The sequence below is a fragment of the Penicillium macrosclerotiorum genome (assembly GCF_028827735.1).
Source record: "Penicillium macrosclerotiorum strain IBT 26536 chromosome Unknown utg000001l_segment0_segment0, whole genome shotgun sequence".
NCBI classification, from domain to species: Eukaryota; Fungi; Ascomycota; class Eurotiomycetes; order Eurotiales; family Aspergillaceae; genus Penicillium; species Penicillium macrosclerotiorum.
Window position 1 is genome coordinate 2,134,499 of NW_026643081.1, and position 27,355 is coordinate 2,161,853.

Genomic DNA, 27,355 nt, shown 5'->3' on the forward strand with positions numbered 1-27,355 from the left:
TATTGATGACTAGAATACATCCCAACGCTAGTTGACGGTAAATTGGATGCCGAAAATGGCTAATCGAAGCGGAGATTTAAACCATTGTACACAGTAAACGGCCTAACAGATCAGTACACTCACCGAGGCTGCAAGAAGAAGATTAGAGCGACAAAGGCAGTTAAGCATCACAGCCCGCCGTATTTAAATTTAATAATTTCTTAGAATCATATTAGTAGATTCTATTCTTTTAAACATGACAATATCAAGCGCAGGAAATTAAACGGATCTTTCTCTGTATAAATACAATCACACGTGGAATATTGTGTTCGAGGGCCCTTTATCGATCTATTAATAGTGCGAGCAAACCTTTCCAAGTTACCTCCATAGGATTCTTTCATAGTACATGTCTCCTGTATAGAACCACTTAAAAGCCCCTGATCTTGCATAGTTTAATGTGTCTGTAGGAAATTGACCACAGCTAAAGAAATAGATTAGCACCGCCGTGGCTTTTGGGGCAATCCATTGTTAACAAACCTTTCCTAAACTGGGCCGGCTTTTCCTGAACTATCCAATGGCCGCAGTTCATCTCAAGGATTTTTGAATTAGGGAAAAAAGATTCAATGATTGGGAAAGCAGTTTGCGGGAAGTAATGACTTTGAAGCGCGCGAAGGAATAAGACAGGCTGTCGAAATTCTGCTTCCCCACTTCTGTATGGAAAGTCTCCTAAGGGGCCCTTGGCGTTACTCAGGATGTCCAAAGGTACGCGGGATTTCAGACTAGATGAATTATCCATTTTCACGAAATTGCTTAGCAACCATGATCGTACGGCTGCAGACTATCTCCGGCTGTCAGTGCGGGTATACTGTGCATGAGGATGACAGTTGAATTTACCTGTTCATAGCGTCGAAGAATTTCCTCGGCTTCCACATGGGTTCGGACTTGCATTTTGTCTATTTCTTTCATACCTTCCAAATACCTTGAGAAGTCTGCAACCAAAGGTAAATGAATTGGACAGTTGTCAACAGCAACAATGTTAGAAACAAGGTTTGGCGAGTGAAGGGCGACAGTCAAGGCAGTTTTAGCTCCCCTAGATTTTCGAGTCAGCTTCCTTCATAGCGTTCGCACCGTATGAGTGGAAGCTACATTGAGTGTCCAATTATTGTTGGACTTTGTATTTGATGCTTTTGAATGAAGGACTCAACGTCCAAAGCTATTTCCATATAGTCATGCTTGGGGTGGTGCCCAGAGTCTCCATGGTTCCGCAAATCCTAGATCTCTATTAGCTCTCTTATTACTGAGACTGTGTCAATTTTAGAAGCATGGAAGGTAGTACCAGAGTGTATACTTCTCGCGACAAATCTTGAGCGATTTGCCTTACAGGTCGTGAAATCAGTATCGTCTTCAGTTGCAGCGTATGAATTGAATTGACTTCGTCTTACCTACTCATCTGTCTATTTTCTCTCTTAGAACCAAGAAACCCGTGGAGAAAGAGAATTGGATTTTGGCGAATCCGACTGGATGCCGAACTCGGGCTGTGTAATTCGAAGGCCAACGGGACCCTGGAAGCCGCAAGCCTGGTCACGGTTCGTGTGGACATGATATCTCGTGAGTAACACGTGTGCCGAGGCGCAAGTAACGAAATTTTTTTCTTTCAATTCGTAAAGGAAGGATGCATAAACCCGATGAAAAATTTAAAAGGGCTGCTTTTGAACTCAGAGTGACTGGATAGCAAAGTTAAGGGAAACGAACGACGGGATCGCGACCGGTAAATTTTTGTTGATCCCCCTCGGCAAAACACATTAACGCCGAACATCTACTGCGCGGGACACGTTCTGCAACAAGCCTTGCGGGCATTTGTAGAAAAAGCCGAAGCTCAACAAAAGCCGCCACGACTACTCTTTGTCGACGCGACAGACCGCCGTCTATTTCTACAATGCATTGATGTTCAATGATCAGTGGCCAGTAATAGAAGAGCAGGCCACCTCTCATGGTTACCCATGACTTCGGACGCACTCAGTTTGGCTTATTGATTAGAAGGTTTTGGCATCAGGCATTGTTCAGAATGCTGTTATTACTCTCATCTCAACCTCATTTCCTATTCAGTAGCGAAAGAAAGTATTTGAAAAGATGACAAAAGACACTATATGGATAAACCAAATCGATGAGAATAACCAGAGGCAAATTGAGAATTTGGGGGCTCTCTAGTAGCCAGAAGTCTGATTAGATGCTTGCATACAGTATGCGCCCTCTTTGGCTCGACGGCCTTTTAGTTGACCTCCTAAAGTATTGGTGTATGGGAGAGCTTTGCATACACCCTTGAAGTTCTTCTGGGTCATATCATCATGCCAATAGGACTCGACACCGCCGCAGCCCGAGTTATAGGCGAAGCTGACGAGAGCAACGTACTGATTTGCATTGAGATACGGAGTTTTCCATATTGCAAACACACTTCTCGAAGGCTTTTACGTCACACGAATAAAGTCTTTTTTCTTCAGCCTTCGAAATGGGGTCGTGGATGCTAGTGCAATCTCCGTTCTCCTCGCAGTCATGGCCAAGCCCTGCATACAATGAGAACCTAGACCTTCTTTCTTCTCCGTTATTTGCACTTAGCGATGGTAGTATGTCCCGTACTGTCAGTGTAAAAGTCCTCACGAAACCCTTGGAGCTCGCTTATAAGGTTGATGGTGGTCGAGGTGGCAGCTGCAAGTTTGTTCTTAGAGGGACCATGAGGAAGTGCGATAGTGCAGCAAAGAGAGCTACTGCAGATGTAAGAATTTGCATTTTAAATGTTATATTTGGAGCTTTTTATTATTTCTGTATTGAACAATAAAATGCTAGCTTCTGTTCTAGAACCTAGCCTTGACGAACTCTAGTCGCTTTTTATAGTTTTGCAACCATTTTCCAGATAGTGTCTAATAATATCTATTCGTATAATCGAACAAATTGATTCCTAACTTTGGTGGGGTTTCCAGATATCTCATTCATTGATACGTTTCGTGTTCAAGCTGATTCCAATTCATGTTCGTATCTGGAGAGGAAGATCTTTCGTATTATGCACTATTGATCATTCTCGGGCCGGCTCAATGGCCCCCACATGGAAGGAAATAGTGCAATGAAGCTACTAAAATTAGTGGCATTGACAGTGGGGGGACAAAATAACAGGTTCGCGGCGATTCAATCCAAATGTCAGAGAGGATGCTGCTCTATTACCCACTGCAATGTACTGTCCTCCAGCTTCGGTCGCGACAATGGTTTGACATGGGTGACGTTTGTAAATATTTAACGATACAGACTACAGTTTTCTCGTTCTGGCCATATTCTCACTCTATTTTCTGTCATTCAATAACAGAGGCACTCTATGCAAACATCGTTAATGCATGTCGTCGTTCAAACAAACATCTAACATTGTTGTAAATAAGAATGCAGCAATTGCGATAAGACTCGCCAAGTGAGATCTACCGGATTGGTGTTTTAAGTAGATAATTGAAGCCCGCACAATCGCCATATGACCTTCTGGCATTCAAGGTTTAATCTAGCCTTCTCGAACTCTCAAAAACAGTGTTTTTGCTAATCATTTACACAAGGAAAGCTTTTTTTCACACACAAGATATCCAAACAGCCACCAGTGATATCGTACCTCAGTAGTTATAACATAATGTTCCGTGTACCTACTGTCATCTACTGCAAGAGGTGGAGAATAATCATCCTCTAAGCGAAGTTGAAACCTGACAAGAGCCTTTGATTAAAGTAACCTCGTATCGTGAGAGAGACCCCTCTTCCCAAAATAAGTTTGGCGAGTGCCGATCAATGTAACGCCCGCCGTGGGTGTACCTGCAGGGACCTCGGATAAAGTGAGAGAATCTATACTCGAGAACCGGAAATATGGGTCCAAAGGTATGTACTTAATGCGAGATTAGCCATATATAGCTTGATCGCTGACGCAAGCCGAAAAAAAAGATTCGTGTCCGTGACTTTCTCTCACAATGCGCTTCTTCACGACCACCCAACTTTTTACATTCTGTCTCTCTTTGGCCCACTCTGCTTGGGCTTCCAGCTCTGATGATTTGGAAGTTCAAGTAGGCAAGCATGTTGTTTTCTCGTATCCTGGACTTCAGCCTTCCGACCATCTCTTGGACTTGATCAAGCAAGGGAAGGTGGGCGGCATCATTCTCTTCGGGGAGAATGTAGGCGATAATCTTAGCACGGTAATCACCGGCTTTCAAGAGGCTTACAAACAAAGCGTTGCCTATTCAGGGGCTCCGCTCCTTATAATGACCGACCAGGAAGGAGGTGAAGTTCGTCGATTACCTGGCGGACCTGTCAAAAGCGCCAAAGAGGTTGGCCAGTCGGAAAATCCCAGAACAACCGCGATACAGAGCGGAAACGATGCTGCAAGTGCTCTTCAGAGCTATCAAGTGAATTGTAATCTTGCCCCAGTCCTTGGTGTGTATCGCGAGACAGGAGACTTCCTCGACAACTATGGGCGCTCTTACGGAAACACATCTACCCTGGTCGGTATGTGTAGTTCTGCCTTTATTCAATCGCAGCAAGATGCTGGAGTTATTGCAACAGTGAAGCATTTTCCAGGTTTGGGCGCAGCAGGGAAAAATGAAAATACCGATGAAGAACCCGTCACTATCAACTTGACACTTGACGAGATTCGGTCTGTTGATGAAGCCCCTTATAAAGAGGCTATTACTGCTGGAGTCGACATGGTAATGAGCTCATGGGCTTTGTATCCCGCATTGGATTCTAAGTACCCGTCAGGACTCAGCCAATCCTGGGTACAAGATGAATTGCGAGGCCGACTGGGCTTCAAAGGTGTCACAATCACGGATGCCATTGAGGCCGGTGCACTTGAAGCATTCGGTGATGATGCAGCTCGTGCAGTCTTAGCTGGTCAGGCTGGTATGGATATAATTCTTGCCTCTGCCAGGAACGTTTCACAGGGGGAGGCTATCGTCGGTGGCATGGTTGCAGCCCTACAGGATGGCTCACTATCTCTAAATGATTTCTCGGAAAGCACTGAACGTATTATGACTCTTCGAAAGAAGTCCATTTCTTCTTAATGGGTCAAGAATATAGGAAAGAAAATGTCAGACCACCTTCACAAGGAGGTAATAATAATACCACATGTAGAGTCTCCAACTCTGAAGGATATCGATTGCACAAAAGCATAAGTATCTAAATCCTCTTCTATTCTCGGTAGTTCTGTCTCGCTTTAGACTCGAAGTTTATGTACCGGACTTAAGTGGACTATCTCCCCCTCAAAGCTATTAGCTTTTAGCTTAGTTCACTTCAGATCCAGTCTCCTCAAGTTTCGAGTTTTAGGTCAAAGGTATATCTGGTAGTAGAGCGACTCAGGTGCTTGGATAAATTCGTCATGCTGCAGGTTAGGAATAAGACAGTGTGAAAACAGTGTTTGGGGTGAGGTGGGGAGTCACAGGAAGAAAGTAAAGTCAGGTAAGAGTATGAGAAAAGAACATTTCAGCGCAGCAATCAGACAACCACCGCTCAAGCACCCTACCTAGCCGTAGTTGCTGAAACCAGGATATAAATTAGCAAGTAAGGAGGGATCCACGACCCCAAGAGACAGCCATGAAGTCATCTGACTTGGTGCTTGTTTCCCCATCTAATTGACAGGCTTTCTACTCAACCAGTAGATATATTTCATAACAGCACGTGACGGAGTTATGGAGGTCTAGTTCTAATCTTGTTTCAATAAAAGGCTACAAGGTTCAGGTGCAAAAGGGAGCTGTAAATGGTCTCCTATGAACAAATGGAAATTATACTCCCTCTTGGAATCGGCCAACGCCGACTGTGGGTCGGCAGTTCGATGATATACGGGGAGGGATGGGGGCCAAATCGGTCCCAGTCTCAGGCAGCTTTCCACCGGTGCAGTCTCTAGCGTGCTATTTTTCCCGCCGTTGCTCCCGTGGCGCAAGACCATAGTCGAACTGGCAGCATTCTTGCCCCTCTACCAAGACTCCTAAATGTGCGGCAGTTGGAAGTGGATAGAAATGGTAGGCGCTAGCAGCTCTCAAGCAGGTGGACTGGGATTGCCAGTCTAGGGAGGTCGCCTAAATCACCATCGGGATCGCGAGGAACCGGGTCTGGTTTCTGGTGCTAGTTTTGTCATTGCTAGCTCATATTGTGGAAGTGTTGAAAGCGGGAGTGATTGACAATGAGCGCTGCGTCAAACAGAATACGATGTACGTGAAGTTCCACGGGAACTGTAGACTGTCAGCTGTGGAACACGCGCTGCGCAAAGGCCGTCGCTGCTCGATCGCGATGGTTAAAAAGCTTCAAGGTCGAGGCTGGTGGGGAGTTATGAAACTCCGACACAAGAACCGAACCCGAATAGGGTCAAAGGCAGTAGTAGCCTTGCCAAAGACCCAAAGACCCACAGAGAGAAAAAAAAAAGACAGCCTAGACACGAGCCTAGCAAGGACTACCAACGACTAACCGGATGATTGTTTAGGGCTGGCCGATCGCATGGCCTCGCACAGCAAGGACAGGCTCCGTAGAACTGCATCCAGCATCGATCGGGCTTGCTTTTGAGGCCATCGAGACAACCCCCGCGTCCAGCGATAAGCGCTGGGCTGATTTCCAGGGCTATCACCAACGGATCACCATCTGATCACCAACTGCTCACCAAATCCCACGGGCCAGCACCCCGCCAAACTACCCGTCGATCGCAGTGACGATAACGCCACGCCGGACGTGATCGGAGGGTGCTCCGGCCGTTATGGGGGCTCCACTCGTGCGTCAGCGGATGCACCTCTCCGACCGAGACGCTATCGCCTGCGTCGCAAAATTTCCCTTTCGACCCCCTCCTACGCGACATCTACTCCTTTCCCTCTTCTCTTCTCCCTTTCTTCCAGCTCTCTCTCCTTGACACTGGTTGATTTCCTGCACATCCTTCTTTCTGGTCAAGGGCCAGTGAACGCGCCCGACCGAGCCCAACTGCCACCATGAGGCTCTCCAAAACGAACAGGATCATCATCCTGCTGGTGATTGACTCTGCGTTCTTTTTGCTGGAACTCATTACAGGTGAGTGATCTCGCGTTCCTATCCCAGAACACTCCCAACCTGGATCGTGGCTGATTTGCTGATTGCTCTGGTTGCTAGGCTATGCTGTCCACTCCCTTGCCTTGGTTGCCGATTCCTTTCACATGGTAAGTCGCATATCGCAGCGCAACGCCTTACGGACCCCCCGTGCAACCTGTCTCCCGACCTGCTCCTGACCAGCAAATCAGTTAAACGATGTCATCTCACTCTGTGTCGGACTCTGGGCTGTTCGAGTCGCCAATCGTGAAACAAGCTCGAAGATGTATACCTATGGTGTAAGTGAGCTCCATAATTGCTGCAAGTTCACGTCTTGGATCGCAGTCTGACAATTCATGTGTTTGGATGATAGTGGCAACGCGCGGAAACCCTCGGTGCACTGGTCAATGGCGTTTTCCTGGTCGCCTTGTGTATGTCGATCTTCTTGGAGGCCATCCAGAGACTAGTGGAGCCGCAGGAAGTGCAGAATCCCAAGTTTGTCTGCATCGTCGGCTGCTGTGGACTCTTATCGAACATCATTGGCCTGGTGCTTTTCCATGACCACTCCCACGGCGGGCATGGCCACGACCACGGGCATGGACACGGACACGGTGATGAGGAGGATGTGGCAGAACGGGGTTTCAGTGACCAGCACCATGAGAGTGACCCGGTCATTGCAGACGAGCGAGGAAACGCGGCAGCGATCATGCCTGAGAATATGGTAGGAGCCGGTCGACCTGAAAGCCTCCTCTCCGACCAACATCCCCACTCCTCTACTGAACCATCATCTCCTTCACGGACCCGCCGCACCACGGACGCCCAGAGCCGTGGCTCTCGACGCTACAGCAGTTCGACCGCCCGTGCTTTCAACAGCGTGGAAGATATATATGTGCACCCCGCGACGTTGCGGCAGGATATCATCGCCGCTAGCCGGGGGCAATTTGACAATGAACAATCATCAGACTCAGACAGCCGCGATGATGAGGTCCCAACCGAGCGTTCAGGCCTCCTTCGCAACCGTGACCGTGCCTCCAACTACACCGATGAGAATGGCATCCCCTTCAAAGTCCCCGATCACCCCCACTCTAATGAGAATGATGTTCACAAGAGCCACAACCATGCTCAACCCAAACCCAAAGACCAGAAGGGTGGCCATGGCCACGGCCACGGCCACGGTCATGACCTCAACATGCGCGGCGTCTTCCTCCACGTTATGGGCGATGCCCTTGGCAATATTGGTGTCATTGTCTCCGCGTTGGTAATCTGGCTGACTGATTATAAATGGCGCTTCTATGTTGACCCGGGCATTTCCCTTGTGATCACGCTAATTATTCTTGCCTCTGCGATCCCCCTTTGCAAGGCTGCCTCGCGCATCCTGCTACAGGCAGTTCCTCCTGGCTTGAGCATCGACCACATCAAGGAGGACATCGAACGGCTCCCTGGCGTCCTGGGGTCTCACCACCTACACGTCTGGCAGCTAAGTGATACCAAGATTGTCGCTTCGATCCATATCAAGGTCGATACGGAAATCAAGGATGAGGGCTCAGAGAGGTATATGCACCTTGCACGACAGGTTCGCCGATGCCTCCATGCCTATGGTATCCACTCTTCCACTATCCAGCCTGAGTTCGCCCCAGGAAGCGACATTGAGGATAACCAGAACCACACCCAAGGCTCCTCCTCGTTCGCTGGCACCGAGAACCCCAGTCTGCCCAGCCGTGCTGCCAGCGTTCGGGAGGGCTCTCCTCAGGCCTGCCTCCTAGAGTGCGATGACAACTGTGCCCGGGGTGGACAATGTTGCCCCAAAAAGTCTACTTGATTCATTTCTACACTCGTTTTTTTCCCTTTCTACAACACCGAATGATTTTGTTTTTCGGTTGTGCCCATCACTTTCACCACGATACACCCATATCTCTACCCACCTACGTCCTCCGCCTGTTTCCTCTTTTTCGTTCCCCCGGGTTATTTCCCTTAACACCCATATTGATTTGAATGGCATGATTGTTCTAGAAGGAGGTAAGCCTCCGATTAATTGGTTTCCTTGAGATGATTGATGGCATGGCATTGGACTTGTTATTCTTCCACTGGCGTCTGTTTCATTCTGATATCCGACCCTCCCCATCGTGCATGTATTTTTATCTATCCTTCAATCGACTACCCTCCGGATCCGGTGGATTCGCATTCCGACCGTAATCATTGAGCAAAGTACCCCGCAGAGCCATTCCCAACCACTCTTCTCTATAGGCAGACATCTCCACCCATATTTGATTTGATTTGCTTTGACTTCTTTAGACCAATTGGTCAGCAGTCATTCTCATCGCGGCAGATTCAACTTCTGTTGACTCAGCTTTAATGTACCGACGCCCCACGTGACCCTTTGGCCGCCTCCGCGATCGACAGTGGCCTCGACCACCAACAACCAACCCCTTGATCCGGGCCCTGACGCGCCGTGCAGCGAGGAAAAGAAAGTTCCCTCGTTTGACACCTTGAGCTTTTCACCATCTATTCTTCTGTGCTGCTTCGGCGATCGCTGAGCATGCAGTGGTCTTCCTCTCCTTAATTCGACCCACCCATGCTCCGAAGAAGCCAAGTTACATCTCCCACCTAGGCACGCCTCGACGGCCGCGGCCAACCATGAGCTACGCCTATTCACACAATGCGGGCGCCTCTTCCCTTCCATCCTTCAAAACGAACTCTGCAGCTAGATCAAGAGGTCTCTTGAACCAGGGACTGGAGAAGCTACCAGCCACGGCAAAACAATGGATCGCAGAAGGTGCTGCGAGCTTTCGCGCGGGGCCATCGAAGGGAAGCAATTTTGTCCGAGGTTTAGCGACATCATTCGTCAAGAGATATTTCACAGTCGCCAATGCGGTCGTCTGGTTGTGGTTCTTCACTCTGTGGTGGGGCGAGCGGACAGTCTTCAAGGAGGCCATCAACAAGTGTGTTTGGGAGAGTTGGGAAAAATGGGTATGCTTTTCGCTCGCCTCGCTACTTCCCGTTGGAATGACTTTATTTGTATGATAGGCTAATATTGATTGCTCTGTAGCCTGAAGGCGCAACGCCGCACCATGTTGCCTTTGTCGCCGACCCGCAGCTCGTTGACCCCCACACGTACCCCGGGCGGCCGTGGCCCCTTTCGACCTTGACAGTCAAATATACCGACCAGTATCTCCGACGCTCGTTTTCATCTATCCAAAAAGATCTGACTCCGGATTCCGTTTTGTTCCTGGGTGACCTGTTTGACGGTGGAAGGGAATGGGCTACGCAGAGTACTGTCAGTCCAGAAAAGCGCTATCGGAAGATCAAGGATTCGTTTTGGAAGAAGGAATATGGCCGATTCATGAAAATCTTCCTAGATCCATGGCTGCAGCAGAACCCTGCTGCAGTCGATGGACGTGGCCGCAGGATTATTGCTAGTCTTCCAGGCAACCATGATCTTGGGTTTGCGAATGGAATTCAAGAGCCCGTTCGCAGACGATTTCAAAGCTATTTTGGCAATGGAAATCGAGTCGATATAATTGGAAATCATACCTTCGTCTCGGTTGATACTGTATCGTTAAGTGCCATGGACCAACCCGATCCATTGACTGGCAGCTCCCCTTCCACCATTGGCTCCAGCGATCACAACGAACTACATATCCCCATTTGGAAGGAACCAGGTGACTTCCTCAACAAACTAGCTATTTTCAAAGCAAAGGCGGAGACCGAGGAACTTCGTGTGCTACAAAACCTCACAGAGGATATGCTTTTCAAGCACCGCATCTTAGAACCCGGCGACGATGCGGTGGAACATCTCCCCGAGCCGAAAGCTGCAGGGTTTCCTACCATTCTTCTCACACATGTCCCGCTCTACCGCAAACCAGCCACTCCTTGTGGTCCCCTTCGAGAACGCTATCCACCGGCTGCGCCAAACCTGGAAGTGGATGAGCCCAACTCACTCAAGATCGCCGGGGGATACCAGTATCAGAATGTGCTGACGCCAACCATTTCGAATGAGCTCGTCTCCAAAGCTGGTCCGAATGTCGTTCAAGTCTACTCGGGAGATGACCATGACTACTGTGAAGTTATTCACCGGGAATTCAACGGCTCCCCGAATGAAATTACAGTCAAGAGTTTGTCATGGGCAATGGGAGTTCGCCATCCAGGCTTCGTTCTTACGAGCCTCTGGAACCCTATAGATCCTGTAACCGGCGAGTCCATTTCCAAAGGATCTGCCCCGAGCATCCAAAACCACCTTTGTCTTCTCCCCGACCAGCTGGGCATCTTTATCCATTATGCCTCTGTACTAGGTCTCAGCATCACCATCCTGCTTCTCCATTCCGTATATACCGTCCTCTTCGCCCCCCGGTCATCCGCAAGCAACGGCTCTGTCCTCCCCCTCTCCGAGCAACGCGCTCACTCTCCTCGTCACCAGTACCAAACATCCGGTACGTCCAGCTCTACCTTTCCATCACTGGGTGGTCTCGCCAGCCGTGGCGGAATCACACCCTCCCCCCGATACCCCGGCGCCAAGGCATACCACGATACTTATCGCGGTCTAGGTGGTGACGACGTCGTGACCAACTCGAAAGACAAGGGCCTCTTCCACCCTGCCCGTGCGACATCCGGTCTTCGTGGAAAAGCGGACCTTGTCGCCCGGCATTTTGTTCACTCAGTCAAGGTCGTCTCTATAGTCGTGTTGACCACATATTTCGTTATGATCTGGCGCTGGTAGCTGGTTCCAGCGTTGTTTTTTCCCCCTACATCTCGTCCGTCCAAGCGCCTGAATTTTTGTACATGACAATAGAAGACCATTCTTCCGGAAACAATACATGCACTTAATCATTATTAAACTCCCCATAGAAAGTCGTTGGCAGTCGATGATATGGGGTTCCAGGACGCTCAGACGTACAGAACCATAGTCCGGCTCGATCCCTCCATATCCTCGGGTTCCGCTACATTCCCGTCCACAACTACGACCAATACGAGCCCGAGCCAACTCGGCTTCCGGCCAGCACCAACCCGTGCCAGCCCAGCGCCTGAATGAGTTCCCGGGCTTGGGGCCATCAGGTTTCGCCGGAGAAGCGGGCAAATCTCGGAGAGCCACCGGTAACCTGACCAATCCACGGCGCGGGAAAAATCCCGCATTGAGTGTTTAGGCTTCAGCCAAGTCCCCAGAACGCGGGCCGGGGTTGCAGTTCAAGGCCGATCGTCTCCGGGCTTGGAGGGAAAGGGCCGGGGTCAAGATTGAATCGCTGGGCAACTTCCCCCATCGGAAGAAGGCCTTGCGTTGGGTTTATCAGGGGGTGCAGCAGCGTTGCGCCCGCTGTCAACATTCTACTCCCCTGCTTGTTATTATCTCTTTGTCTTGGCTATTGTCTCCGGTCTAAATCGGGCGTCGAGGAATATGGGGCGTGCTCCCTCAAATGTAACTCGGGGAGTCTGCGTGGAAGTGGATACGACCCGAGCCCGACCCAAGAAGGTTTCATAGTCCCCCGAATATTCTCAATTGGGCTCCGGTGAAACGCGAGAGGGGCGGGGTCGTGTTCTGGAGACCCCGGTCAACCGCTTTGCTCATGGTGTTGACGACATTGTTGTTGATCAATCCCCTCATCGAGCAATGAACCATCTTCCGATCACTCAGATTGTGTTTCTGGGGATTTCTGACCATTGTCTGGGGGTGTGCGGAGGTGTAAATCCGGAGATTGAGGTTGGACAGGGCCAATAGGTGCCATCTAGTGACATCGACCTCTATAGTTGTGAAATGAATACAAGCACGACACCACACAGTGCCCGGTTCTGACTTCATTGTATTCCATGGTTGATTTATCGCCCATTGTGCTTCTTAAGATGGTCTGGGATCATGATAATTACAACAATGGCTTGTGGTGTGGCTAGCCATAAGCCAACAAGGGATGCCCGTTTATTGTTTCCCTCTCCATGCGGCTCGCCGATCGCGATCGCCACCAAAACGCTCTGCTGTTTTCGGCAACCCCCGTTTTCAGTTGCCTGACACATACTCCACGGCCCTATTATACAATATTTGTTTTGGTCATGTGCTTTTGTTCTACATTTAGACCTTTGGTCACGAGGAATATCCTTTGATATCCTTGATTGAGAGTGATACGCCGAACGCAGTGAAATCCGTCGACTCTGGACATTCCGAGACGAGGCAATGCCGATCCCAGAGCCTCTACCGCCCAAAATCTAGATTATTCTGATTACCGTTTGATTGCCTTACCCCTTTCCAGAACATCTAGGCATATTCACGCTCAAACCAGAGAGTTAATATGCGCCTCCTAACCAATTACCAGTCCCGGGCTCGCCCCCCAACCCACTGCGCAGTGTGGCCGGATTGGCTTGGCCGCGTTCCGTTTTCTCCACACTCCTCCAACCCTAACCCACCCCCCATGCGCAGAAAACATGGAGGGTGGGCAAAGCAGATCAACCAGACCCTTTTTTATTTTTATTTTTTTTTCTTTTTTGGCTGGGGTACTTCCTCTCCCCAGCAGAGTGTATGATGGTTTCGGCGCCGCCATAGCCCCTCTTGGCTGGTCCGGGTTGACCCCGGCCGCTTTTGCTTTCTTCGGGTTTATTTTCGAATTCTTGGTCATTGATTAAGAGCAGTGGAGTACAAAAGGTCACCCCCGTCCTGTTTATTTTGCTTTTTGAGACTTGGCTTCGATTTGCTTCTTTTGTTAAATCGCCTCTCACTACTTCGACTTCTATTGTACCTTGCGTCTGCTGTGCAGTCTTCGATTCTTGATATAATCCACAGTGACCAAGTCCTATTACTATTACTCTTGCCCTTCCACCCTACTTTTTCCATTCTATTCGCTCTTGTCACGATGGGCTTCGCCTTGAAGAAGCCAGACGATGCCGTGGGCTCAGCCTCCCCGGCAATTATCATCGGTCTCTTCGTTGCTTTTGGTGGTGTTCTATTCGGGTATGTCGCTGCCGTCGTTGATAATGAGCCTCGTTTCCGTCCACCGTTAACATGGAGACTTCTAGATATGACACCGGTACTATCAGCGGTATTCTTGCCATGAAGAAATGGCGAGAGATGTTTTCCACTGGCTATATTAACCCTGCCGACCACCTTCCCGATGTCACATCGTCCCAATCCTCCATGATCGTTTCCCTCCTTTCCGCTGGTACTTTCTTCGGTGCACTTGGTGCAGCTCCTATTGCGGATTACTTTGGCCGTCGGATGGCTATGATTCTGAATACTTTTGTTTTCTGTTTTGGCGTCATCCTGCAAACAGCATCAGTCTCGATTCCGCTGTTTGTGGCCGGTCGATTCTTTGCCGGCCTGGGTGTTGGTCTTCTTTCGGCAACTAGTGAGTGATATTGGAATTATCAATACCAATTCGAGGCGAAAACTAAATATATATTACAGTTCCCCTATATCAGTCTGAGACTGCTCCAAAGTGGATTCGTGGCACCATTGTGGGTGCCTACCAGCTGGCAATTACTTTCGGTCTACTGCTGGCCGCCATCGTGAACAACTCGACTAAGGACCGCATGGATACCGGCTGCTATCGTATTCCTGTCGCAGTGCAATTCGCTTGGGCGATTATTCTTGTGGCTGGAATGATCATCCTTCCCGAGACTCCTCGGTTCCTTGTTAAGAAGGATAGACATGAGGATGCCGCCAAAGCTCTTGCCCGTCTACGCCGTATTGATGTCAACGACTCGGCTATCATTGAGGAATTGGCTGAGATCCAGGCCAACCATGAATTTGAGCTTCGGTTGGGCAAGGCCACATACCTTGAGATCATGCGCGGCTCGATTGGCAAACGTCTTGCTACTGGCTGTGCCGTCCAGGCTCTTCAGCAACTTGCGGGTGTCAACTTCATCTGTATGTGCATCTCTCCATTGAATTCAAATTCCCTGCTTACAATTTCATAGTTTACTATGGTACCACCTTCTTCCAAAACTCCGGTATCCAGAACTCTTTCGTGATCACCCTGATCACTAATATCATCAACGTTGTATCCACCTTCCCCGGCCTATATATGGTTGAGAAATGGGGCCGCCGCCCACTCCTGATGTTCGGTGCCGTTGGCATGTGCGTCTCACAGCTAATTGTCGCCATTGTTGGCACAGCTACTAGCTCCACTGTCGCGAACAAGGTGCTGATCGCCTTCGTGTGCGTGTACATTTTCTTCTTCGCCAGTTCGTGGGGCCCCGTCGCCTGGGTTGTGACTGGCGAACTGTTCCCGCTCAAGGCCCGTGCCAAGTGCCTTTCTATAACTACCGCCACCAACTGGTTGCTCAACTGGGCTATCGCCTACGCCACACCCTACATGGTCAACAGCGGCCCTGGCAACGCCAACCTCCAGTCCAAGGTATTCTTCATCTGGGGAGGATTCTGCTTTATCTGCGCTATCTTCGTTTACACTTGCATCTACGAGACCAAGGGCCTGTCGCTGGAGCAAGTCGATGAGCTTTACGCCAAGGTCCCTGTTGCCTGGAAGTCGGTCGGCTTCGTGCCCTCCGTGCACTACACTGATGTCCGCGACGTTGCCGACTCCAAGCCTGGAAATCTCGTACAATTTGAGACCGAGGCTAATGAGAAGCGTAGCGGCGAGCAGGCCACGCATCTGGAGAGCATCGCTGCGAAATCTGAGGTTTAGTTGGAATGACAGTACAGCCTGGACCAGGAAGTTTGAACATATCCCTATCGTCTACCATTTTCTATTATTATTCATCACGTCAATAATGTCAATAAAAAAAATATCCATTCAAATAACCAATCACGTATACGCGCACTAGTGTAGTTAGCCTCCTATTCTCTAGGGTTCCCGATTGCCCTATTTAATCTTAATTAAAATTTATTAGCTCTGGCTGAAAGACATACTATTCAAGCCATTTCAGAGCTATTCATTCACTATGGGTATTACTGAGACTACAAGAAAGTATCTACCACCTGCTGCCTAAGATACTTGGTCGAAGCCAGATGCTAGTATTCTCAATCGTGTAATTAAAAACATATGCAACAGTGTGGAGGGGTGGTCAAAGCTGGTGGATGGTACACTAGCTATTATAGTGGGAAAAAGGCCTACGATAGATGGTCTCACAATGAAGATATGAATATTTCATAGTACACAGTCTTCACGGATATAACTTCGCATTCCCCGATACGGAGAAATATTACTCTTTGACTAATTTCGTGCAGACAGTGTCTGTTTTCTCTTCGGGAGGCCATCATTGTGGTGTGTGGTGGTTTGTTGGCTTGTTCGTTGATCGGTCTCATCCTGTCTGTGAGCCAGGCCTGCCGTAGAGCGCCCTGGTTCACTAATCAGTATGTGTGTATAAGATAGCATTTTCTGTTAGCAGAGTATTATTTAATCTAGGGGGATATTTTCAAACTTCCTGGTCCAGACTGTATACTAGATTAGCATTCCCTCCATTGAGGCCATGTAGTTTGGCAAAAATCGTCGGTCGTCTTTTGAAGAGCCTAGAGAAGATTGTGGCTTATCTTTTGAGACTCAGGGCAACTTATATATCTTCATACTATGAGTACTTCAACAACTCAAGCGACGTTCTCGGAGTTGACAGTACGGAGTGTTACCTCACGTCGTAAATTCTCTATGTTTATGTCATGGTTGTAGCCTATTGTTGATCTAGCACAATCACCACTCTCGTAAGAAAAGTGAGCCCTGTTACCAAAAAGAGAATCTATACATTAGTAGTGGATCCTGCTATCATTCTACTTAAGGCTAGTGTATTTTCACTGTCGCTGGTATACCGAATATCATTTAACTTAATTAGTCAACCTCTGTTACTAAATTCAATAGATTTTGTGATCCGGCTGTCACCTACACGCCACGAGGATTCCTGCGAGACTAGCACGACAATCCTCCCAACACGCCGGTGCACTGACTAGTGGTGTTAAGCGACCGCAGTCTTGTCGCGTGGCCCCGGGGTGGGTCCTCGCCGCTGCGAGGGGAGCGCAGAACAGTCGGTGGCTTGGGGCATCGAACCAAACCTAATTCCGCCACTTCGAACTGTGTCGGGGCTTCTGAGCCGACACGCTGTCGGCCTAACCGAGCGCCCAGCCCTTTTGCAAATCATATAAGAAAGTCAAGAGGACTGTCGGCGTCTCGACACTAGAGACTCCGTTGCTGTTACTGCTTACCGTTTGCTCCGATTCCCGGACTGCTCTTTTGTGATGCGTAGCAATCGCATTGTTTATTTGGCGTCAGCAAGTTTGCTGTCAGAGCTGATCTGGCCAGGTGAGAGATCCCTTATGAGTTTTGCCATGATCGAGTCCTCCGTTTTCATTTTTATTTCCATGTTTACTTCTTTTTGCCCTTCTGACTCGAGCGATAGTCGCGGCCGACTGTGAATGTGGTTATTCCGTCAATTCCACATCCGCCACCGAACACGAGGTTTTTACTGATCTGATTGAATCGGACTTCCTTACAATCCAGGATATCGCAAGCGATACGGACTGGGAGATCCAAAGGTACTGGACCTCGTATGATCCCAGTTCGGGGTATTACGGCGAGAACTTTACCGCTGCCAACGTGGTATCCAATCCGCTCAAGTATAACTACTCGCTGGACGAGCCGCGAGAGAGCCAGCGCGGCGGCACAGCCGGTCTCCAACTTTGGGTACGCGGCGACATTCAGTCCAACGGGCGGGTCCCCTGTGGCCAGGTCAAAACGACTCGCGATGATATCCAATATGGCTCTTTTCGCACCGCGATGAAATTGACTCCCGTGAATGGCACCTGCAGTGCTTTTTTCTCGGTATTTGGCCCCTCCTCCCCTCCTCCCCTTCGCCATGATTCCCCGTCCCCTGGGCGAGAATCTGTTTTCTAACTTGTCCCTCTAGTATTACAACGACACTCAAGAGATCGACATCGAGCTGCTTTCTCGGCAGTACACTAACTACACTCTCTCCGGGTCGGACGACCCGTCCTCCCCAATCAACCTTGTCTTCCACTCCATTCAATCCATCATCGACGGCTATCAGTTACCAAACACATCCACATACGGCCGTCCTGTCCTCCCTGTCGCGCTCACCGATGAGTTTCACGAATACCGCTTCGACTGGATGCCCAATCGGGTTTCGTTCTACTTCGACGGTAAATGGCTCTGGGACCTCATAACCGACGTCCCGTCCTGGCGCACGGCGATCCTCTTCAGCCACTGGAGTAACGGCGCGTCTGGATGGACCCAAGGCCCTCCGTCCGAAGACGCTGTCATGACAATCAGCTACTTCAAAGCCTATTTCAACAGCAGCGATGCCCAGCGCACGTCTGACTACAACACGCGCTGCAAGGATCCTTCAGCCGCGAACGCCATCTGCGTGATTCCCGACCAGAAGGGTGCCCCGGGGGCCGCCGCCGCGCGGAACGGGTCAGCCTCGACGTTTTTCTTCTCACAACAGACGAACATGACGGCTAACCAGACCGTATACACCGGGGAAACCAGCGGCGGCAGCCGGGCATACGCACAAGTGGCTTATTTTCCGTCGTGGGTGCTGGCCGTTGGAGTCCTTTTCCTTTTCGTTCAATGGATTGCTTGAGAAGCTTATGTTTGGTTGATATCCTGTACATTTACGCATTTACGCGAAATTTTTCTACATCATGACATCTAATTTATTCAATACATTATGAATTACACTCCAATATACTATCTTTGTAACCTAGCTGAGGTTTTACGGACCCGTTCTTGGGTCTTCAAAGGGCTAAATCTCTTGAAACTTTCCGACCACAAGGCTTCAATTATATTTTATAATTAAGTATATCGATAGTATTCAGTATCAATCCATCTGGTAAAAAAAAAAATGAAACAAATCTTGTGCGACTCATGAATTTTTGTGAGACTCGAAGCAATCGAGGAGGTGATTAAGGGGAAAAATATATAATTAGTAAAGGAAAGTGAGAGAGAGGGACATCGCAATTTTCAAGATCGGGCGGTGGCAATGACAGCCCGCGAAGGTTTGGCGAGCGAAATAGACACCGACTTTGCTTCCCCAAACGTAGCATCATGACCGTGAAGTTGTACCTGCTGCTGACTCGGTTCTTCGGGCTCGCCTTCTGTAATAACTTTCCGAGTCTTTCCCCAGCCGAAAGAGTCCATGTATATACAGGCATACACCAGGACAGATATGTTCAGGAAGGGGCCGCAGAACATGTACATCAAGCATCCAAGCCAGAACTGAATTCGGTCCAGCCATTTGGAGCACAACCAGAGAGGAATGCACAAGTAATAGACTACAGGGACCAGCATTACCGAGACAAAGGCCATCAGGATAGCAGGAGCGACACCTAAGCGCGAATTAGTTCTGTGGCCCAATATCAAAGGAGGGAAAATTACATACTCATAGCTGCGACAATGAAACTTGCCACACTACCGAAAATAAACAGGTTCAGGAACCAAGTGGAGACGTTGACCACGGCGAGAATGCGCTCGAACCACTGTACACCTGGGGCGGTAGCAAGGAACAGATCATTGGACGTGGCACCCAGAGTCCATCGTCGGCGCTGCGACAAGAACACCGACCAAGACCCAGGAACATCTGTATAAGCTTTCGCTTTCAGTGCCTGACGGGTCTGCACTTTGGGTCTTGCAGAGAGCATATGGCAGACGTGGTTACGATCTTCGCTGGCGGTGGCACGGATCTGAGTGAGAATGCCGTCGGTCAGGGTTGGACAGTAACCGAATTTCTCGATTAGAACCTCCGGACCACAAGTCTCCTCGCAGATCTTGAGCAGCTGGCAGCACCCGGGTAGACATGACACCTTGTGTGTTGCCACCGACTGGTGAAGACGGCGCAGACCCTGTGCAATGGTATATTCGGCAGACTGGTAAAGGCGCCACGGATTGAAGTTGCCGTCTTTCCAATCCACGGCGACGTAACCACAGACACCAACGACGTGCTCAAAGCGGGATTGTAAGAGAAGCTCATTGATACAATCATCGTCAAAAACCGTGTCAGCATCCATCCCGATGAGATGGTCAACCCGATCAATTCCTGCCTCGTTGATAAAAGAAGCCATGTGAGCGAAGAAAGTAGAAGTGAAGATAGTCTCTGGCCGCTCCAAACGAACGTTGAAGTTGTATAAGAATGAACGGATCACAATGAGACTGTCGCGTTTCCCTTGATTCTGCTGCTTGACGATGCAGAAGTAAGGAATCCCTTGATATGTCCCTTTCTGAATCTCGATGTCCATAAACTGCTGGTCCCAGGCCAAGTAAGCCGCGGGGACGCGGATTCGATAGTCCTTCTGGACAAGAATATCCTCAAAGAGATAATCTGCGGTCGTTTTGTCCATCCCGGGGCCGCGAACTTTGCCGTCACAGATGATCATGATGGCGCGCGGGTGTTGATCGATATTCTTTTGGGAGATGAGTGAGTTCAACGACTTCACCATCTCTTCTTGTGTTTCGTTGTAACAGGGAATAACCATCACCAGCGATTCGGGCTTTTCTTGGATGATCTCTTTCTCTGGGGAGATGCGCCGCCTTATCACATTGAAGACGATGGAGACAATCATGAAGATGTTCAGGGCCACTGTGGCGGTAATGAAGGGCAAGAGAATGTAATAGTATCTTGACCACCACCACGTACTGAAGATGCAGAGACCACTAAGCACATAATCTGTTAGCCTTGGGGACCTTTAAGCTTTGACCGGGGGGGGGGGGGGGGAGGTGCTCGTACTTCACGGCGATGATGGCAGCTTGCATCAGATGCTTCTGTGCCACAATGGTGCGTCGCCCTCTCTTCCTATTTTTGGGATTGTCTTCGGGTCTTGCCTTTGGCGTGACTGTGGTGACCATGTCCATCCATTCCTCGAAGGCGGGACCACCATCGGAATTGTCCGCATAGTGTGCCGGAGAGGTGCTGTACCCCCTAGCACGGGACTCTTGCACTTGAGCCTCCGACGATGGAGTTACTCCATCCTCTGAGATCTCATCCTCGATGGTCACCTTGGTAGGGATGTGATCCATCCAAGGCTTCGGCGTAATCCACTCCCGATGCTTTGTCGTACGGGGGTGGAAGGCTGGACCAGCCTCTTCATCTATATTTGAAGAGAGATCCGAGTCCCGGTAATGTGCCTTGAGAAACATGCCTGCCTCATGAGGAACAACGAACTGTTGCGGCACATTATCCTCATAATTCTGGCTGCTGTGGCCCCTGAAAGAGCCCAAAGACTCCGGACGGGAAGTCACATTGCTGCGAGATCTCACACTGGGCAGGCTGTATGATGCACCGCTCTGAGATTCATCACTGGGAGACGAGGACCGAGTGTGGATGTCGGATTCCACTACGGATTCGGGACCGCCAGCCACATTGATTTGGCGGAGACTGTTGTTCTCCGAGCCAGGCAGGCGGGCGAGAGCGATCTGGCCGTCTTCCAGCTGGGAGTCTTGCAAGGATTTGGGAGGCAGGGTCATGGACTGAGCCTCCACGTCCAGGTCATCCGGGGACATGACATGCCCCGCATAGTTGGCCTGAAGGGCGTACATGCTCTATAGCTTAAACGAGGGACCAAGAATGAAGAACGAAGGACGAAGGGCGCAAGACGACAATGGCAGATTGCCCTTTCTGCCGGGAATGAGGAAAAAGAAAGAGAGGTGCAACTCCCAGCAAGATGAGCTGCTCGGGAGACTCAAATAATCCATGAAGAGGCGGGCTGACATGGTGACAGGCGGACACGAACGACGACGAATGTTGTCGTTCTGGGATACAATGGCCGACACCAGCTGCCCGAGCGGCGAACCCGAGCCCGGCGGGGTTTGTTGCGAGGTCGGGACTGCATCAGCTCGGGTACTTTGGCACGAACATGTTTGATCAAGATCTATGAGATCTGTTGGCGCCATCTAGAGGCGGGATGAGGGTGGAAGTGAGGTCGGCAGCAATCGCCTGCGGTTGCTTGGTCTTTCCGCCCCGTGCGAGGTACGCGAGAGACCCGCGGCCAGACCGTCCCGGAAAACCCTTTAGACTCCCAAGCTACCGCTCCGCCACCGTGACTCAGGCGCGATCGGTCGAATCAGGCCCCGGTCATCCTCGTTGACTGCCGGGCGCCCAGGGGCAATCGGGCAGGAGACCAGCAGAACCCTATTCTGACTATGCATGCCCGTTCGCTCGTCAAGAATTGACCAACCGACTCCTGTCCCCCACAGAACTCTCCCCCGTCCTGATCCACCCTACATTGCCAAGGGTCCTGGTCTGACCAAAAAAGGCCCGACTATGCGATCCAGAGACACTGGAGCATAGGCCATGTGATTCGACGCCAAAAGAAATCAGTGGCAATTTGGGGGAATCGCCTTAGACTGGCGGGACGGCTCGTGGGAATCGGTCCCAGACCCAATTATTGGAGACGAACCATCCTCCAGCGCCCTCATATTCCGACCTGCATACGGCAAACTCCCCAAATCCGAACCCCGTGGCCTTCGCTCGCTTACCGTATTCGCCAACACAGCTGGCACCTTGTCCGGCTTAGCCCTACACGGGCTGGAGACCGACCAATGATAAACCAGGCTAGGGAACTTGGCTTCGGCCAAGAAAGTAGATCGCAAAAGCCTGCCTGGAACTCTCTGAAGACGCCATTGCCAAGACTTTCGGAGTTTCCTACTTCTTAGGACTAAACGGCAAGCCAACATCGCGCCAGGCAAGACGCCTTGGATCTCCTGGGCCTATCCTATCGCCATATGGTTGAGCCAGCGGCGCCGCCATGGCATGGACTGGATCCCGGAAAACGCCGTCAAGCAGACTTTGCCAAGAAAACAAGTGACTTGTTTGTCTGAGAAGAAGAAAAGAAGAAGAGAAAAATAAGAAGGGAAAAAAAGGCAAAAAAAAAAAAGACCTCAAATCGTGGTTCGCAAAGCCGAGCACGGAGCGACAAAGATGCCGCTGGAGGATGTCGACATGAAAGAGAGCCCCGGCATGGGACATCGGGCCCCGACAACTGGTCTCCGGATGCGAGCAGCTGAGTCGCAGGTTTGAAGGTAAATCTAGCGAGGGAAACTCTGGAGGCGGCCGGCGATGAAGTTGGTATATAAGAGCTGCGCGCGGAGGGAATGGGGACAGGTTTATGTTAAAGAATAGACTTGAATACCGTGAAAGCATCGAGTGAAATTACCCACTGTCAATCGATCTTACGTCGGTCTTTGTGGGCATTCTTGAGAGCTTAAGACGCCGAGCCATGACGGTGACTCTAGTTTCGTTCCCTCCTTCGCCCGATGCATCGGACGATGGAAGTGCTACCCCAGATTTCTTCAAAACGCGGCCCAGCACACATCCTGCCTCCACTCATAGGCTCGCGACACCTCCTCATGAAGGCCAGCGGGTTGATGTTGATGCTTGTATCAATCAGATCTCGGGCCCGGTAGTGACGCCGTCCAAGGCGCTGACTTCAGTCGTTGCAGTGATTGGCGTTGGCTACGTGGGCTACCAACTAGTCACGGCCTTTGCCAAAGTGTACTCGGTCATTGCCTACGATGTGGATCAGCGTCGTCTCAACCATCTCAGCGAGACGGATCCCAATCCTAATATCTGCTACACCAGCAACCCAAATGATATTGCAGATGCAACACACTTCCTCGTCTCGGTTCCCACGAGGCTGCACCATGACAATACCGTCGACACCCAACACCTCGAGAGTGCCATCTCGCTCGTCGCACAATACGCAAGACCCGGATCAACCGTGATCATCGAGAGTTCGGTCGCAGTCGGTATGACACGCCAGCTCATTCATGAGGTGATGCGCTCCAAAGGCCTCAAGGCTGGCATGTCCCCCGAGCGTGTCGACCCTGGTCGAGTCAACCCTGCCTTCGAGACCATTCCCAAGATCATTTCCGGTCTGGACGACATTGTGCCAGGCTCCCTGGCCAGCATCCACGAGCTCTATCAAGAGATCTTCGAACACCTGGTGGTGGTGTCCTCCCCCGAGGTCGCCGAGATGACCAAGTTATATGAGAACTGCCAGCGGATGGTCTGCATCGCCCATGCCAACGAGATGGCCGACGCCTGCCACGCGATCGGAATCAACGCACTCGAGGTTTCCTCCGCCGCAGCCACCAAGCCGTTCGGCTATCAGCCGTACTCGCCTGGCCTCGGCGTCGGCGGCCACTGCATCCCCGTCAACCCGTACTACCTCCTCACGAACTCCGAGTTCCCTCTGCTCCAGGCGGCGACAGAGAAGATGGCGGCCAGGCCCGCGCGAATGGGCGACCGGGTGATGCGAAAATACCTGAAGCAGAGTCGGTCTCCCAGCCGAGCGGATCGGGCACGCGTGCTGGTGGTCGGCGTGGGCTTCAAGCGTGGCCAGTCCGTCCTGAGCAACTCTCCCGCGCTCTCTCTCATGCGCCACTTGCTCTCCGAGTGGGATGCCTACGTTGCCTTCGCGGACCCATTGGTGTCGGCCGGCGCGGTTCAGTTCTGTCCCCGGCTGGACGACCAGACTCAATGGAACAAGCAGAGCTTGGAAGAGTTCGATGTCATCATTGTCGCCGTGGACCAGGTGGGCTTGGATATGGCTGTTCTGGACGGATTGGATGGGGTCTTGGTGGAGAACTTTGTGAATTGTTGCTGAAATATACAAGGGCTGGTTTTGGTTGTTTAATGGTACGCATGATGTATATGAATCGCTGGTTAAAATTATCCTTTAAATTACAGTTATAATGTCTTTTTTCTTATTTCCTTTCCTCCGCCATGATATGTCACGCTCAAGGAGGATCAAAAATTTGAAGGCTTGCAGAGTTGAAATGATCTTAAAGTATATTTAGATATATTCAACCAGAAATATCCATATCAGCAGATTAGAGGGTAGCAGGAGAGAAGAGAAAGATACGGCGCCGAAGCTGTTGAAGAACACTATGGTGATCGCGTCGATCGAGAGAGCTTAAAAAAGCAATGATATGGATGCCAAATCACTTTGACAAGATGGTACACCCGAGACAGGACCAATTCCAAATCCTAGACACCACTCAACACTTGATACCCCGCCTGGATCAGACTTCGGGGCCCACTGACGTCCGCAACGCCGGTCCAGTAGAAAAGCCCTCCGAGATCATGGGCCCTGACATACTGCGCCTTCAGCCGGACGGTGTCGGGGGTATCATAACTCACCAAGCCACTCTCCGGGCCCACAGAACCGGCCGTACCCAGGTCTTCATCGAAAAACTCCTGCGCATCGGCCGGGGGCAGGTCACGATACTCGAACGTACCCCCGTCGCCGGCATGGCCGGTAAAGCGCTGACCCACCCCGTCCACGCCCAAGAAGGAGCGGCCGTAGACGGGGACCCCGAGCACAATCTTCCTGCTGGGGACACCCCGCGCGCGCAGGTATTGCACGGCACCGTGGCCAGACCGCTTGGAAAAGGCGTTATGTGGAGATGCAGGTGCGTAGAGCTGGCTCTGGTGGCCCGACAACTCCGTCCAGGGACCCGCGAAATCATAACACATCAGATTGAGAAAGTCTACGTGTTCAGTAGCCTTTGCCACGTCGATGTGTTTCAGACACCACTCGCCCACTGGGAGAGCGGTCGTGAGGACGTATTGGGGAGCCGGAAGATGCCTGCGCAGTTCCTCCAGCAGCAGAACATAGTCCCGCCCCTCAGCCGGGCTGGACGGGTGTTCCCAGTCCACTCAAGGGGGTTCGTTAGCCAGAAGCTTCGCAGGGTTGTTCCAAGGGAACCCGGTGGCGGGGGAAGAAACTCACGGTCTACTCCGTTTAGCTCGAACCGATCGACAAAGTCGCGAAGGGCCTGCGCGAGCCGGACCCGACGATCGACACGACTCGCCACTTCCTTGAATGGCTGGCTTCCACTTCCGCCCCCGACAGAAACGAGAAGTTGGAGGTTTGGATACCGCTGGCGCTTCAGCGTGTTGAATGCGTGGAGACATCCTTTGACGCCATCGGCTGGATACTCCAAATCCGCTTTGGCGTCTAGATGCTGGATTCACCTCCCGGTTTCGGTTCAGCAAGCCACCCTGAGAACGGGGATCGCAGCCCAGTCAAAGACTTACAAAGACACTCCCGTCGTCTCGAATTCTGTGGGAATGGACGCGTCAGCTAAGACAGTCCATAAAAAGTTCACCGGCCGTTCAAAGATGCTCCCGCACACTTGTCGGTGAGGCATAGCGCGATGGGCTGGACTGCCTACCTCAAAAAAGCATAGAAAACATGTGTTGTGTGATCGAGATCCGTAGTGGACGGACTCTGACCCCTGTAAATCCGCCAACTTGGGAAGTAGAAGGCATTGATGTAGCGAGTCAGCCCCATTGTGGTTCTTTTTTGTACGCGAGAGCGAATTTTGAAAAGGCGAATCTCTGTTCGAAAAGGAGAAGGAGAGGAGCAGACGGACAAAAGTCGCCCGCACGATGGCTTGTCTTCAGCCTTTCTGCTGCATAGTCTCAATTACCCGACAGGCTTGAGAAGTTACAACACAGGAAAACGATCCAGAGATGTTCCACGCCGCCTGCCCACATTTCCAGAAAAAATTATCCAATAAGATTCAGTCTCGTCAAGAACAGGCTATCATGATAAGTCGGAGGCTGTTACAACGTCGCATCAGATTGCTCGTGTGCCGATAGGGTTTGGTTATAGAGCTGTCTCTTGCAAACCACAGTATCCAAGTAAGGAGGGCGTCCCAAAAAGATTGCTGAGGTGGTAATAATGAACGAAAGAAGATTGAAAACATAGGTATATACTCAGAAGATCTGATCTACCCTTAGGTGGCTTGGACAGATAGCACGGCTAAATGCGAAGAGACTATTTAAATACTTGTTTTCCAGTAGCATCTTAAGATCTTGCGATTAGTAAAGAGCCTTCTTTCTTGGCCGCTGGCGATTACAAGCGCTAAACTAAGATAATTTCGTACGTCACACCTCATTACCTCCCTCAAGCATCCTGGGTGCTCTTGCGGGGCGCCAGGCGGAGTCCAAGGATACTCTGAGAGCCTTCGGGAGCACTCCCGCAGTATACTGAACCATTAGGGCGGATAAACTACGTGGACGACTCATAACTAGACTGGTAAAAGGACACTTCAAATGGCATGAAAAGCTAGTTGTTTTCGGCCTCAAATTTACCGTCACCTAGCATTGGGGTGTAGTTTTGTTCATGGCAATAATATACAAATTTATTCGTGTTGGATGATAGGACTGATATATAGCGAAATTGCACATACAAGATATCAATTTATTACTATTATTCTATTTCATGGACTTTTAACCCGGCGAGAATCACTGAACAATTACTAGGAAAGGCATCCTTAGCTATTCCAGAGCGGTAGGACAGGGCAGAACTTGAGGCTCAAGTTGGTTTACGCTAGGCAAATCCTCCTTCCATTAGCAAAAACTCAGCAAGGTTCTCTCTCCAGTG

General features: G+C 50.5%; 10 protein-coding genes across 10 annotated transcripts; 6 read left to right on the forward strand and 4 right to left on the reverse strand.

Annotated features, from left to right (window-relative positions):
* Nucleotides 1-460: 460 nt before the first annotated feature.
* Nucleotides 461-1,202, reverse strand: N7462_000714 (putative alpha/beta hydrolase; the record flags this gene model as incomplete). Its single annotated transcript, XM_057072440.1, has 3 exons — nt 461-817; nt 874-1,069; nt 1,126-1,202. 3 exons carry the CDS (start codon nt 1,200-1,202, stop codon nt 461-463), a joined length of 630 nt encoding a protein of 209 aa, XP_056938970.1.
* Nucleotides 1,203-2,183: 981 nt separating this feature from the next.
* On the reverse strand, nt 2,184-2,740 carry N7462_000715 (lysozyme; the record flags this gene model as incomplete). Its single annotated transcript, XM_057072441.1, is given in 3 exon segments — nt 2,184-2,387; nt 2,407-2,500; nt 2,589-2,740. Coding segments are annotated over 3 exon segments (450 nt in total), but the record flags the coding sequence as incomplete, so codon positions are not given.
* A 1,225-nt stretch (nt 2,741-3,965) lies between these two features.
* N7462_000716 (putative glycosyl hydrolase) lies at nt 3,966-5,051 on the forward strand (the record flags this gene model as incomplete). The annotated part of the gene is made up of 1 exon (XM_057072442.1): nt 3,966-5,051. The coding sequence occupies one exon, from the start codon at nt 3,966-3,968 to the stop codon at nt 5,049-5,051; it is 1,086 nt and encodes a 361-aa protein (XP_056938972.1).
* Nucleotides 5,052-6,956: 1,905 nt separating this feature from the next.
* On the forward strand, nt 6,957-8,848 carry N7462_000717 (cation diffusion facilitator family transporter; the record flags this gene model as incomplete). Its single annotated transcript, XM_057072443.1, has 4 exons — nt 6,957-7,035; nt 7,114-7,160; nt 7,242-7,328; nt 7,403-8,848. The coding sequence occupies 4 exons, from the start codon at nt 6,957-6,959 to the stop codon at nt 8,846-8,848; spliced, it is 1,659 nt and encodes a 552-aa protein (XP_056938973.1).
* Nucleotides 8,849-9,663: 815 nt separating this feature from the next.
* On the forward strand, nt 9,664-11,743 carry N7462_000718 (putative manganese ion homeostasis (Fr); the record flags this gene model as incomplete). Its single annotated transcript, XM_057072444.1, has 2 exons — nt 9,664-9,996; nt 10,076-11,743. 2 exons carry the CDS (start codon nt 9,664-9,666, stop codon nt 11,741-11,743), a joined length of 2,001 nt encoding a protein of 666 aa, XP_056938974.1.
* A 2,113-nt stretch (nt 11,744-13,856) lies between these two features.
* On the forward strand, nt 13,857-15,647 carry N7462_000719 (sugar porter family MFS transporter; the record flags this gene model as incomplete). Its single annotated transcript, XM_057072445.1, has 4 exons — nt 13,857-13,954; nt 14,020-14,348; nt 14,408-14,869; nt 14,920-15,647. The coding sequence occupies 4 exons, from the start codon at nt 13,857-13,859 to the stop codon at nt 15,645-15,647; spliced, it is 1,617 nt and encodes a 538-aa protein (XP_056938975.1).
* A 1,538-nt stretch (nt 15,648-17,185) lies between these two features.
* Nucleotides 17,186-18,549, forward strand: N7462_000720 (glycoside hydrolase family 16 protein; the record flags this gene model as incomplete). The annotated part of the gene is made up of 3 exons (XM_057072446.1): nt 17,186-17,249; nt 17,347-17,768; nt 17,854-18,549. The coding sequence occupies 3 exons, from the start codon at nt 17,186-17,188 to the stop codon at nt 18,547-18,549; spliced, it is 1,182 nt and encodes a 393-aa protein (XP_056938976.1).
* Nucleotides 18,550-18,929: 380 nt separating this feature from the next.
* On the reverse strand, nt 18,930-21,497 carry N7462_000721 (chitin synthase-domain-containing protein; the record flags this gene model as incomplete). The annotated part of the gene is made up of 3 exons (XM_057072447.1): nt 18,930-19,294; nt 19,348-20,615; nt 20,689-21,497. 3 exons carry the CDS (start codon nt 21,495-21,497, stop codon nt 18,930-18,932), a joined length of 2,442 nt encoding a protein of 813 aa, XP_056938977.1.
* A 1,679-nt stretch (nt 21,498-23,176) lies between these two features.
* On the forward strand, nt 23,177-24,565 carry N7462_000722 (nucleotide sugar dehydrogenase; the record flags this gene model as incomplete). Its single annotated transcript, XM_057072448.1, has 1 exon — nt 23,177-24,565. One exon carries the CDS (start codon nt 23,177-23,179, stop codon nt 24,563-24,565), a length of 1,389 nt encoding a protein of 462 aa, XP_056938978.1.
* Nucleotides 24,566-24,948: 383 nt separating this feature from the next.
* Nucleotides 24,949-26,377, reverse strand: N7462_000723 (glycoside hydrolase family 18 protein; the record flags this gene model as incomplete). The annotated part of the gene is made up of 4 exons (XM_057072449.1): nt 24,949-25,619; nt 25,694-25,928; nt 26,002-26,026; nt 26,139-26,377. Coding segments are annotated over 4 exons (1,170 nt in total), but the record flags the coding sequence as incomplete, so codon positions are not given.
* Nucleotides 26,378-27,355: the final 978 nt, after the last annotated feature.